Source organism: Leuciscus leuciscus (assembly GCF_965113295.1).
Source record: "Leuciscus leuciscus genome assembly, chromosome: 17".
Taxonomy (NCBI): domain Eukaryota; kingdom Metazoa; phylum Chordata; class Actinopteri; order Cypriniformes; family Leuciscidae; genus Leuciscus; species Leuciscus leuciscus.
Genome location: NC_138741.1, coordinates 31,130,851 through 31,143,720, shown reverse-complemented (window position 1 = coordinate 31,143,720; position 12,870 = coordinate 31,130,851). Strand labels below are relative to the sequence as shown.

General features: G+C 37.3%; 1 protein-coding gene across 1 annotated transcript in view; it reads right to left on the bottom strand.

The window, feature by feature from the left end:
* The window catches only part of orc3 (origin recognition complex, subunit 3), a 29,996-nt gene extending 20,678 nt beyond the window's left edge, over positions 1-9,318 (bottom strand). The window contains exons 1-11 of the mRNA XM_082143476.1: positions 9,181-9,318; positions 8,973-9,027; positions 8,710-8,801; positions 8,473-8,605; positions 6,925-7,029; positions 6,193-6,341; positions 5,697-5,836; positions 4,960-5,119; positions 4,744-4,857; positions 2,158-2,291; positions 2,023-2,086 (exon numbers count right to left, since the gene is read on the bottom strand). Of these exons, the coding sequence (XP_081999602.1) occupies positions 2,023-2,086; positions 2,158-2,291; positions 4,744-4,857; positions 4,960-5,119; positions 5,697-5,836; positions 6,193-6,341; positions 6,925-7,029; positions 8,473-8,605; positions 8,710-8,801; positions 8,973-9,027; positions 9,181-9,216 (1,182 nt within the window). The 5' untranslated portion in view covers positions 9,217-9,318. The remainder of the gene's footprint in view (positions 1-2,022; positions 2,087-2,157; positions 2,292-4,743; positions 4,858-4,959; positions 5,120-5,696; positions 5,837-6,192; positions 6,342-6,924; positions 7,030-8,472; positions 8,606-8,709; positions 8,802-8,972; positions 9,028-9,180) is intronic.
* Positions 9,319-12,870: the final 3,552 nt, after the last annotated feature.

The following is a 12,870-nucleotide window of genomic DNA, read 5'->3' as shown; positions in this document are numbered from 1 at the left end:
CATCTACTGTATGACTACAAAAATCATGTTGTTTTGTTATGAGTGCTTAGTTTGTTTTGTTATATCAGCTACACATTAGCTAATGTGGCCAAAGCAGAAATTGAGTTTGGCACCTCTGGCCAACATTATAGTGGTTAAAGCAAGTGATAGAGATGCCAACCCCAAATTGTGTAAGGGTCAATCTGAGTAAAATGTAATTGGTTCTTGCAGAAGCTCAAACGTGCTGATGTAACATGCAAGAATGAACCTCATTGGTTCCTGTGTGTCAAGCAAGCATGCCTGAGCTTCCATTTGCCAAAGCTGAATGCTGCAAATATTTAAAGAAATATTAAAAATGGCTGCCTGTAAATCTCGGTCTGCTGCTGACATTAATGCTGCATGTGCGTTTTGTTCTGCTCTAACCAAACTTCGCACACAGATTTCTAATGGTTGGCCTCCTTCACCAAAAGGATTAGACGTTGAGTTGTTGCCGTATTCATGGTTCATTAAACAGTAATAGCACAACTATAAAAGCAACTATGTCGTCATTGTATGTTCCAGGAAAACTGAAGTTGTAATATGGTGATGTCGGTCAGGCCATCCTTAAAAATATTCTTGTTTGCCGTAACCCGACCGACCCTGTCAATTTAGTACCGACCCAATTTTATTAATTTTTTTCCTTTTAGTCCGACCGACTTGCCGGTTGTAAACTTGCGTTAAGACCGACCGATTTTTTTTTAACTCTTAAAACAACTAATACAAATGCAATAAAATAATATTAGTTATTAAGTATTGTGAATATAAATTGCCTAGACCTACATACAAACATAAGCTACGTTCTTTCTTTTAAATAAAAACCCGTGGCGCGTCATCTATGATTATGTTTACACCATTGGTTAATGCATCACACTACAGCCTGCAAGCTAAGTTCGCTTCGTTTCATTCACTGTCAATGGTTCGCGCTTGGTAATGATGGCTGCGGCTTTACTCTAAAGATTATTTCATTTTTATATGTTGTTGAATATGGTTTATTAAAAAATAAACATGCGAGAGCGTGTTATAGGCTATATGTCATGTTTTAGTCAGATATGACGACGCTACTGCAACACACTCGCCGCAGATGAGAAGCTGCATCAACGTGCAAACTATCGCAAATCAAAGTGAAAGTAAGTCGCAGACGCTTAACACACAATCATCTTCATTAAATGTAAAGAAAGGAAATGATCTTACCAGGGCTGTTTCCGCTTTCTCTTATTGCGGGCTTTGATTCAGAAATTTTAGCTAACGATCAATAAAATAATGTATCTCGTTGCTTTCGGTGACGTGCACTCCATTAAATCTGCATATAGCGGGAATTGAAGATCAGATTTATATCAGCAAAAAACAACAACACACATTTATGTAACCAGGTGTAAATGGAATCGTTTTGATAAATCAGATTGGAATCCGATCTGAGAAAACGCATGAAGTGGCCTGGTGTAAACAGCGCCTAGACATAGGTGAAAAATGTATCCCGACCCCGATTTTTTTTTTTTTTTTTATAAAAAATATATACTTTTTTATATATAAAAAAATATAGACCTACCTACAGTCCCTTTTTTTTCTTTTTTTTTGCTGTTACTGCAAACCAAAATATTTTTAAGGATGGCCTCACAGTGCCTTTTAATTGCTATTTTTGATCCCTCAATTATTCATTTACAAATTAAGCATTGCGCTCAAGTTTTTCTTTTAAACCGGTATATTGCCCACCAATGCAAATCCTATGAATTTTATGGGAACAGCAAAAAGATAATTTTGGTTATTTGTCAAAGTCTTCAGCAGTAAGCGGTGGGAGTTGCAGCAATACGTTTGCCCACTGATTTATTGTGTATTTCTTAGGTTTGTGGTGCATCATCTAAAAGACTGCTGAAATTGTCAACCAGACTCACAAAACAACTACTACACAAAACTTGTTACACTCTGCATGTAATAGAAATAAAGAGGAGACACAATTCAGTCAACTACATGGATTATTGTGGAATAATACTAATTAGTAGTAGTTACCTTGACATGTTCATCACTGGTAAGGAGCTGCACCTGCTCCTGGGGCTCTTGAGTCTCCACATACCTACAAAGACATGTTGTATAGTTACAGAACTGTTGTGGTAGCCATTTACTGGAGTGAAAATTTGTGTATACCTCATGAATGAGGGTAGATGACGGATTCTTTCCACATTTTTTTGGCTCAATGTCTTGGCACAAAGCAATGCCTCTTTCTTCTGACAGCAAAGCACACTGAGAGGCTGTCCATTAAAGTGCTCTAACATAGAGAACTGGAAGACAAAAGGAGTTATTGTAGTGTTTAATTGCAGTAAACACCTTTTGAAAGTAACTTGGCTCTTCAAATAATGATTATGTCAGTCAATTACATTGTTACACCAGTAGGTGTACAAAAGCCAACAATTAAAAGTGCATGTGAAATATAAATACAAAGTAGGGCTGTACCAGTCAACATGACACTTAAGTACCACCGGCAGTGGTACACCAAAACACATTTTTTTGTATGTGTATTCTGTTTTGCAAGAATATTACGACATGAGTGAAGCTCAAAGCTTTGTTCACAGTACCTTAGCCCATTTATTTTAAGCCATTTGTCAGCTTTGTATTGATTTGTGTCTTGTGATAAATATTTCTTCCTTTCATTAAATTTTTTAAATAATTTTATATATATATATATATATATATATATATATATATATATAAAGCCACTGTCACAGCCATAAAGCAAAGCAAAAGAAACAGCATCAGCACCTCCTGTGATAGGTTCAGGTAGACTTCAGAGAGGTTTGGAATAGTGTATGGCGATATGGTTTGGGGGTTTGTAGTTCCTAATATTAATTTGATAATAACAATAATATTTATAATTGTTAATAATAATAGTATATTTATACTTTAGCTGGGATTCTCCAAAACACGTTGGCCACAATTATTGGCACCCCTTAAAACATTTATGTATATTCCCATTAATATTTACCTTTTTTGGTCCTGACTAGGAACATGACATTGTCTAGCTATGACTTCTTGTTTCACAGGAGTTTAAATATGAGGAAACACAAAGGCAAAAGAATATAGTTCTGATGTGCATCAAAAGATTGTTGAGCATCACAAAATAGAAAATGGCTGTAAGAAAATAGCAAAAGAATTGAAAATCCCCATTTTGACCATCAGGGCAATAATTAAGAAGTTTCAATCAACTAAAGATGTTACGAGTCTGCCAGGAAGAGGACATGTGTCTATATTGTCTTAATGCACGGTGAGGAGGAGAGTTTGAGTGGCCAAAGACTCTCCAAGGATCACAGATGGAGAATTGCAGAGATTACTTGAGTCTTGGGGGTCAGAAAGCCTAAAAATATATATATCAAACAACCCCTACATCCCCACATGTTGTTTGGGAGGGTTTCAAGAAAAATCCTCCTCGCTCCTCCAAAAATAAACTCCAGGATATTCAGTCGTCAGACACGACTGGAACTTCAAAAGGGACCAGATTCTATGGTCAGATGAAACAAAAAAGGGCTTTTTGGCAGCAAACCCACCAGATGTTTTTGGTGCAAACAGGGATAAAAAAGTACCCCTTGTCTACAGTTAAATATACTGCTGGATCTTATTTGTTGTGGGCCAGTTATTTTGCTGGAGGTCCTGGACATCTTGTTCAGACACATGGCATTATGGATTCTAGCAAATACCTCTAACACAGTGGTTTCTCAACCCTGCTCCTGGAGGACCCCCAACACTGCACGTTTTCTTTGTATTCCTAATCAAACACACCTGATTTAACTCATCAGCTCATTAACCCATGTGATAATGAGCTGATGAGTTGAATCAGGTGTGTTTGATTAGGGAGACAAAGAAAACGTGCTGTGTTGGGGGTCCTCCAGGAGCAGATAAAAAATCTAAACCTGACTGCCTCTGCTAGAAATCTTATAATGGGCGGTGGTTGGATCTTCCATCAGGACAACGGTACAAAACAAACATCAAAATCAACACAAAAATGAGTAACTGAGCACAAAATGAAACTTCTGCCATGACAGTCCCAGTCCCCTTAACTGAACCCTATAGAAAATGAGTGGGGTGAACTGAAGAGAAGAAGCGCCAACATGAACTTGTGAATCTGAAGGATCTGGAGAGATTCTGTATGGAGGAATGGTCTCTGATCTCTTGTCAGTTATTCTCCAAACTCATCAGGCATTATAGGAGAAAACTCAGAGCTGTTATCTGGCTAAAGGAGGTTGCAAAAAGTATTTAAGAACAGGGAGCCAATAATTATGGCCAGCGTGTTTTGGAGAAAAGCATTTTTTTCATAATGTGATTTATGCCCCGTTTTGTGTCACGTTTATAAATGAGACCCCAGAGCATTTAATTGACATATATCTTCAAAACACATTTTAATAAAATCATGAGGATCTTGGGATGCTTGGGGGCATGCTAATTTTTTATGAATTGGACCAAAGACTTGGGTTAGTTATTAACTAAAAACACAAATGTACTTATTACGGCACCACCTAGTATCCAACAAATATATTTGGTGTGACATGCGGAGTGCAGCCCTGTAATAGTGAAAGTAGTGTGCTCGAAAAGGCAGAATACAACAAAGGCCAAATAACACTACTGTCACCGATATTGGTTTTTCAATAATGTGCATTGCAACACATGATCAACAAAGAAACCTTACACATGCCACATTGACATTTGAAAGAAACAAGCATGACACTATATTTGACAGCTCACCTTTAGGCCCTTAACAAAATTTTGAACCGAGAAGTCATGGTAGAGGAAGATGCCAACCAGCACCTGAATCACCCTACTGCTGAGCTTGAATGGAAACTGGGAGTTCAGAATCAGCTAATGAAAGACAAACAAATAATTAAATCAGAAGAGCAAAAAGAGGAAATTATTGAAGTACTAAAATGTTAACTTGCATTACAAAACATAATGGTTATTTACCTTGTCAAAAACAGAAGCTAAATGCTGAGTACACGAGAGAGACTGAAAGACCTCAATACAGAGCAGAGATGACACAGAGTGGGGAAGCCTGTGCTGGATAGCACTGGGAGATGTGGCAATGCCAAAAATAAAGATGAATGGAAGCTCCTGTGTGTATCGACTGTTAGTAAGGTAAAAAAAAAAAAAAAGATTAGGGTTTCTCAGATCACGACCATTTACAACAGCTTTTCCATTTAATGTACAATACTAACATTTCCTGCAAATAATAGTGCTTTCAAGGCAGGCAAAAGACAGTTGTCTTAAAATTTTTATCTCAGGTATAAGGTTTAGGCTCTGTTTAAATGAAACACATGCTGAGTTCTGCTGTGGCCATAGATTTTTGTCATCCAATCTCAATGGTCAATTTTCAGCCAACACCGTCAACACGACAGAGTGCATATGTATACACTGACTGGGCTGTAAACAATCAAAATGCATTTCAATATTTAAAAAAATGTAATTGTCCGGCTTTTCAAAACCAGAAAAGGTGTATCCGTAAGATGAAACCACATTGTAAAGCCTACAGTGATCAGCAGTTTGCTGATTATAATTGAAGCAATTTACTTATGATACATCATGATGCACCCCTCATGTCCATATGAGGGTGTAAAGAATAAAATAAAATAAAAACTTGTAAGCACTGTAACAATATTCTTCTATCACACTTCACATACTACATTTTACAAGACAAATCCCACCTGCAGATAAGGATAAAATCCTGTAAAACTTGAGAGTTGAATGCCTCAAAGTCTTTGAAGATCACAACAACAGGCAAACTCTGAGGCAAGTCATTCTTTTTCAAGTTTTCTTTCCTTTGCGGAGAAACTTGCGGGCATTTCTGCAAAAGACCAATTGTTCTGAATGTTCAAAGTACAAAGTTCAGTAAATAACAGGACAGAATCTCTTTCAAGCTTCTATTAGAATTTACCAAACTCATTTACAAATTTTAAATCTGACCCAAGCATTCTAATATTGATGCTATAATCACATACAGTACTTCATCATTTTGATAATAATATACACATACAATAATCCACAAAAGAAACCAAACTAAACCAAAGAGCATCATTTCAGGGTTTACTTCACAATGGAATGAGGCCTTTTCAGCAAGTAGCGCTGCTAAATCTATTATTTCAGAATATAAACATCTTTTTATTGTAGTTAAGCAGTTTATCTTCTCTTGTCTTCTCCTACCTTGCTAACAGTCTTGTACCACTGACACAGAGCACTAATAGTACACTGTGTCCTTTGCAGTAAAGCAGTTTCATCCTCCTGTTCTTCATCCACAGACACTCCTTTTCCCATCAGCTGCTCTAGAAGCTTCTGAATCAAGTGCTTCACAGCTGTCAAAAAAATGACAAAACTGCAGGATTATTGTTAAACCTGGTGTTATCACGCCTTAAGGACAACATGCAAATGCAATTTTTTTTGCAGATGAGGCTATGCATAATCATTGTGAGCTCAATATATGCTTATTTTGAGTAGACGGGTGGAGAATAAAGCTTGTCTGCTCAATTTTCCTCTAACTGAGATTTATATGAAGCAATATGTACATATTTCCTGATGTACATGCATTTGAATAAATCTGAAATTGATTCTACATGCTGCCTTTTGTGTTTAAGCATACATCAGGATGAAATCTAAGCAAGATTTTTTTGCATTAGGCCCCAGAACTCAAGGATGATCTTATACAGTAAGTAAAAAATTGTGTAAAGTGAGACAAAACATCCATCTCTGTTTCAGAATACTTTTCTTTTTCTTTTTTTAAATGATGTGGAGAAAGAAAAGAAAAAACTGCTGCAAAGACCCAAATTGAGTCCTGTAATCAACACTTTGCAAGCATGTTTGAAAACCTCAGCTTTTATTAAAAGGTAGAGCATATGTACTTGTTCAGCTATATTTAATAGTGTATAGTTTTATACATACCTACACATTCTTTGGCATGAACAGACACCACAAACGGGGTGACAGAATCCTGAAGGAGATGACACAGACTTCGAAATGTCATGGCATGATCCGGCACATTTACCCCTAGAAGACAATAAAAGGTTTAACTAAGCCCTAAAATAGGTGGAACTAGGAGTGGGGCTATGGGGCAAAAAACTTCAGTGTTTGTTCTTTCAAGGTAGCCAGAGTACCACGAGATCACAAGTCCGTTCTTTATATTCTTAGAATTGAGAAAGAGCCTAGCTCTCCAGGAGCAGGATTGGAGACCACTGATCTGAACACACAAACCTTGGTTTCCAAACATTAATCTGGTCAGATGAAACAAAAAAAAGGCTGTCATATTATTTGGATGGGTTTCATGATATTAAAGTCATCATGAAATAAAAATGTTTTTTGTTTTTTTAAGGAATATTGGTATATTTATTATAAATGATTTATCCGTGCACATAATTGTTTTATGTGTCCTCGTAATCTTTAATCAAAATAACTTCCCCTCCCTCATGCAGCGACATATTTTCTCTAATGACAACCTGTCACTTACATGACATCACAGCAATAGCAAACCACAAACATACAACAATCCAATCAATTCTCAATGGACAAAATCAAGTCCTGCCCTACATTTTTTTTCTTGTTCAAGAAGTCGTTTCACTCAGATATACTTCACAATAGAGAAGAAAAGACTATGGCAACTTTCGTTTCATGACGACTTTAATGCCTGCTACAGACTGTGCGATTTTGGCAATCTTATAAGATCATTACAAATCACACTGTACGACATTGGATCTAATACACTTGGATACGACATGTATGTAGACTGTAGATGTCGTAGGCTACGACGCAAGTTAGTATAGAAGAATAAAACCTCATCAGCATGCGCTAGTGGTGAACAAATAGAGTAAGATGAACTTTGGCAATTGTGGTTATGATGTATGCTGAAAAAAAGAGAAGGAAGAGAATATGGACGGGTTCATGCATTTTTAATGGCTAGTCAGTAGACGTAGGTCGTAGCAGCAAACACTGTGAGATGATCATGCTAAAGTGATCTAAAGTTCTGACACTGTCCCAGGCTATCTTTCTTTGAAACTCTCTCACTGTACGCCGTAGGACCACTGCTTGCCGTAGGACTACTGTTTAGGAGCCATGACCACAGAAATCGCCACGATTGGTCATATTTTGTCTGGGACAGCCCAAAATCGTACAATTTGTAACAGGCATAAGCGGAGCACACAAACTTCAGTCTGACCACCTTTTTTATTAAAGAAATGCAATAATAATTAAGAACAGAATAGAATATAAACATCTCATTAAAGAATGTTAAAATTAGACAAGGGAAGGGTGTACATGACATAAAATATTAAATATTAGTACATTTATAAAAACAAATACATACATGCTTTCATGCATGTACTTTACTTTCTGAAACAATCTTCAAATATTAGATCAAATCGAAGTTGTTCAAATAAAGGAACATTTCTATTCTAATGATTTAGAAAGTTTAATACAAGTATAAGAATAAGGCCATACCCAGCATTAGAGCTGCTGTGGGGATTTCACTGGTTCTCTGTCTCCAGACATCAGATGAGTTGCCGAGGTCATGCTTTTTAATAAACTCGACAAGACTGTCAAGTACATGTTTATTCAACTGATCTTGTATTACCTGTAAAAAAAAAAAATAGGCTATATATTTATTAAGAAACAAAAATAGATACATTATTGACTGAGACAATTCAAGCGTTTGCAAACACAGAAGAGGAAATATACCTCTGTGTTCATTTGAACTGTTTCCCATAATTTCTGACAGATCCTAAAGCGATCGCTTCCGTTATCGTCACTACCATCCACCAAATATCCACCTAAATGGGGGGGGGGGGGGGGGGGTAAAGGGGGTAATGGCGATAAAGTATGCATTTTTAATGGCGATAAAGTATGCATACCAAAATGCTGGTAATGGCGATAAGTATTTGTATGGTGACAGGATGAATCGATTTGTTTTTGTAAATGTGGTAATAATGATTATTACTCACCAACTCCGACATGTCTCTTTCTCTTTTTAGAGGTTGACTTAAAAACAAAACATCCCTGAAAAACATAATCTATTAGTCTGGATGTATACTGTATTTTTATTTTATTTTATTATTATGAGTGTATATATCATGAATGTATAACTATCCTCAACAAATGTGATTAATTCAGCAACTATAGGAGGATGAACGCATGTCTGCGCAATATTACCTTTGACACTGACGAAGTTACAGGAGTTTCGCTCATTTCTGTTCTTCAAAATTCAGTTGTGGACGAACTTCAATAACACAAACACACCACGCGTTGATTCTGCCGCTCTTCCTCTTCTTTGTATAATTCGATATTCGCTAAACCATCGTTATAGGCCTTTTACTGCCACCAACTGTACTGGAGGAGCGCTTACGCATAAAGCCATTGCTAGAGAAGAATGACAGCAGAGTATGGCAAGCCGTTTTAACATTTAATCATTTAAACCGACTAGTCTCTATTTTCATGCTACTAGTACTTATTTATAGTAAATAGTTACTAGTATCTATTGAATAAGTACTAGTAGCTAATTTATAAGTACTAGTATCTAATTAATAGGTACTAGTATCTAATGAATAAGTAGTATCTAATGAATAAGTACTAGTATCTATTGAATAAGTACTAGTATCTAATGAATAAGTACTAGTATCTATTTAATAGGTACTAGTATCTATTTAAGAGGTACTAGTATCTAATGACTTAGTACTAGTATTTATTGAATACATACTAGTATCTAGTAATAGGTACTAGTATCTAAAAAATAAGTACTAGTACCTAATAAATAACTACTAGTATCTAATATATATGTACTAGTCACAATTGGAATACATACTAGTCAGAACTGAATAGTTGATATCTGAATGAGAGATCCCCATAGAAGTCAATGGCAAAAAAAATTATTTGTTACTAGTAACAAAAGAATAGTTACTAGTCACTATTGGAATAAGTACTAGTATCTAATGAATAAGTACTAGTATCTATTTAATAGGTACTTGTATCTAATGAATAAGTACTAGTATCTAATAATAAGTAGGCTACTAGTAACTAATGAATAAGTACTAGTATCTAATAAATAAGAACTAGTATCTAATGAATAAGTACTAGTATCTAATGAATAAGTACTAGTATCTATTTAATAGGTACTAGTATCTAATGAATAAGTACTAGTATCTAATTAATAAGTACTAGTATCTATTGAATAAGTACTAGTACCTAAAGAATAAGCACTAGCATCTAAAGAATAGGCACTAGTACCTAAAGAATAAACAATAGTAGCTAATGAATAAGTACTAGTACTTAATGGAATAGATAGTATCTAAAAAATAAGTACTAGTAGCATGAAAATAGAGACTAGTCGGTTTAAATGATTAAATGTTAAAACGGCTTGCCATAAGCAGAGACCTATAAAGGTGGCTAAACATTCTTGCTCTGCTGGAGCAGGAGTCTGCAGGACCTGTCTGTTTTTACTGCATTTGTAGTATCTGGTGTATAATTAACTCGATTACCAGATATTAAGATAGCTTCTATTTATTATTTTATTATTTTACTATTTGAACTATTTGTTAATCTCAGGCATTTACATAACATGTTTCTTTTTGGCAAAAAAAAAAAAAAAATCAAAAACATCTATACTGTAATAAAGGCAATGAGCACTGCATTATTGTCAATCAGCACTGCATTTTTGATATACTTTATTGTTATAAAAAATAATACCCAGAGATGGCTTGAAAAACACACATAAACAATATTTTCGCAAACTTGTGTTTATTGTTTTCCAGCAGGGCTACAACTCTCATCAAGGACATCTTAAAATTTGAAGGATCCTTGGAAGACAGCCTTTGTTTCATGTCCTTTATTCAGCTCATTTTGAAGGATGCTCATTTTAAATCACCTGCAATCCTTTGCATATATCTCAATTTACGAAAAAGAACTGGCAGTGAACACTGAGCACTCAGCTTGTCTTGAGTTCGTTATGAAATGTAAGACAAAAATAATGTTTTCAGAGATGAACGCATAGATCTAATTTAAATTCATCACTTTTCACTGAACTGTCAATATGTAAGCCACTGGGAGACCACAGACGGTTGTCAGTCAACTGCAGAGGCAGCCTTTGCAATTCAGAGGCCCTTTTCAAAGAAACAGTCGGAGGCCCCCCCCACACCCACCTTTAAAAAAAATAAAGACAAATATTAAAATATTGTATGTAATGCGCCTGCAATTACTTTATTATCTTTTTTATATTTAACAATGTTAACTCATATTTCACTCTTAAAGTTACAATATGTAAGATTTTTGTAATAAAATATTCAAAAAACACTTTCAGTGTGATATATTTCATGCAGTTGTGAACTTACATTATCCCAAAAGTTCCCAAGGATTTGTAAATCCAGAGAAATTCCAGTTTTAAATAATGGCTCGTCCCTTGTCATTGTCGCCTATGACGTAATATCGGCGCTAAAACTTAATACAATCTTTTCTCCTCAGATAGCACCTTGGACAGCGTAATGACAGGCATTGAGAGCAAAGAAACAAATTAGAGATCATATTTTTAGCCTAAAGTAGGCAACATTTTCTCTTTTTTACTACTTTCAGCATTAAATAAAAAAACAAACGAACGAATGATACATGGATTAACATTATTAGATAAGTGATTTAGGAATTAATACAATATGAATAAAAATAGGCTACATCAAGAGGAGATTTTGACATTTAGAACTTGGCTTTCCTAGGACTGCAAAAGCTCTGACAAGTTTATCCTTATTATCCAGCGATCTCATATGACGCTCCGCCTCGCCACTCTCGTCCCCCTCTGTCGCCAGACCCCTGCCAGAGGAGGTCGCCACGGGATGCTCGTCCTTCCCTGGCCTCCTCTGTCAGGACGCTCCGCCTCCCACGTCTGGGCCGGTCATTCCGCTTCGCTGCCCCATCGTGGGTACGTCTGGGGTTCGCATGACCCCGCTGGTTCAATTTTTGGGAGCCTGGCTAGAGCTTCCCAATCTGTCCCGCTGGCTCGCTCGGCTATGCGATTTCGATTTCGGCCTCATCCCGGGGAATGGAGACTCCATCCCCAGACGGTTCAGCTGATTTGGGAACAGTTCGGCAATGCACACTAGATCTGTTTGCCTCCCCAGACACATCCCACTGCCGCTGGTTTTATTCCCTGACCGAGGGGACCCTCGGCTTGGATGCACTAGCGCACAGCTGGCCGCGGGGCCTCCACAAGTATAAGTTTCCCGCAGTGAGCCTTCTTGCACAGGTCCTATGCAAGATAAGGGAGGACGAGGAGCAGGTCCTTCTGGTTGTGCCTCATCAGCCCACCCGGACTTGGTTCTCAGAACTGGTGCTCAGCCTCGTGACAGCCCCTCCCTGGCCAATCCCTCTAAGGAAGGACCTCCTTTCTCAGAGACGGGGCACCCTCTGGTGGGGGCAACCTCCCGATCTGTGGACCTGCATGTGTGGGTTCTGGACGGGACACGGCGGGTTTGAGTACCCTACCACAGGTGGTGGCTACCCTCACTTCTGCTAGGGCCTTGTCCACGAGACACGCCTATGCTCTAATCGCGAAATGGCCGATCAGGTCGGTGCTCTCCTTCCTCCAAGAAGGGTTGGAACGAAGGCTGTCTCCTTCCACCCTGAAGGTTTACGTGGCTGCAATCTCTGCGCACCACGACCTTGTGGATTCAAAAACGGTGGGACTTCCTGTTGCTTCCTGTTTACGTGGTGTCATTAATTTATCTTTGTCATTAGGATACGTACCAAAAACTTTTAAGCTGGCTATGATTAAACCGCTTGTTAAAATCATCAAGAGGGTAGGGGACCTGCAGACATTTTCGGTTGACGAAGCGTGCCTAGAATTCGGGCCGGCTAACTCTC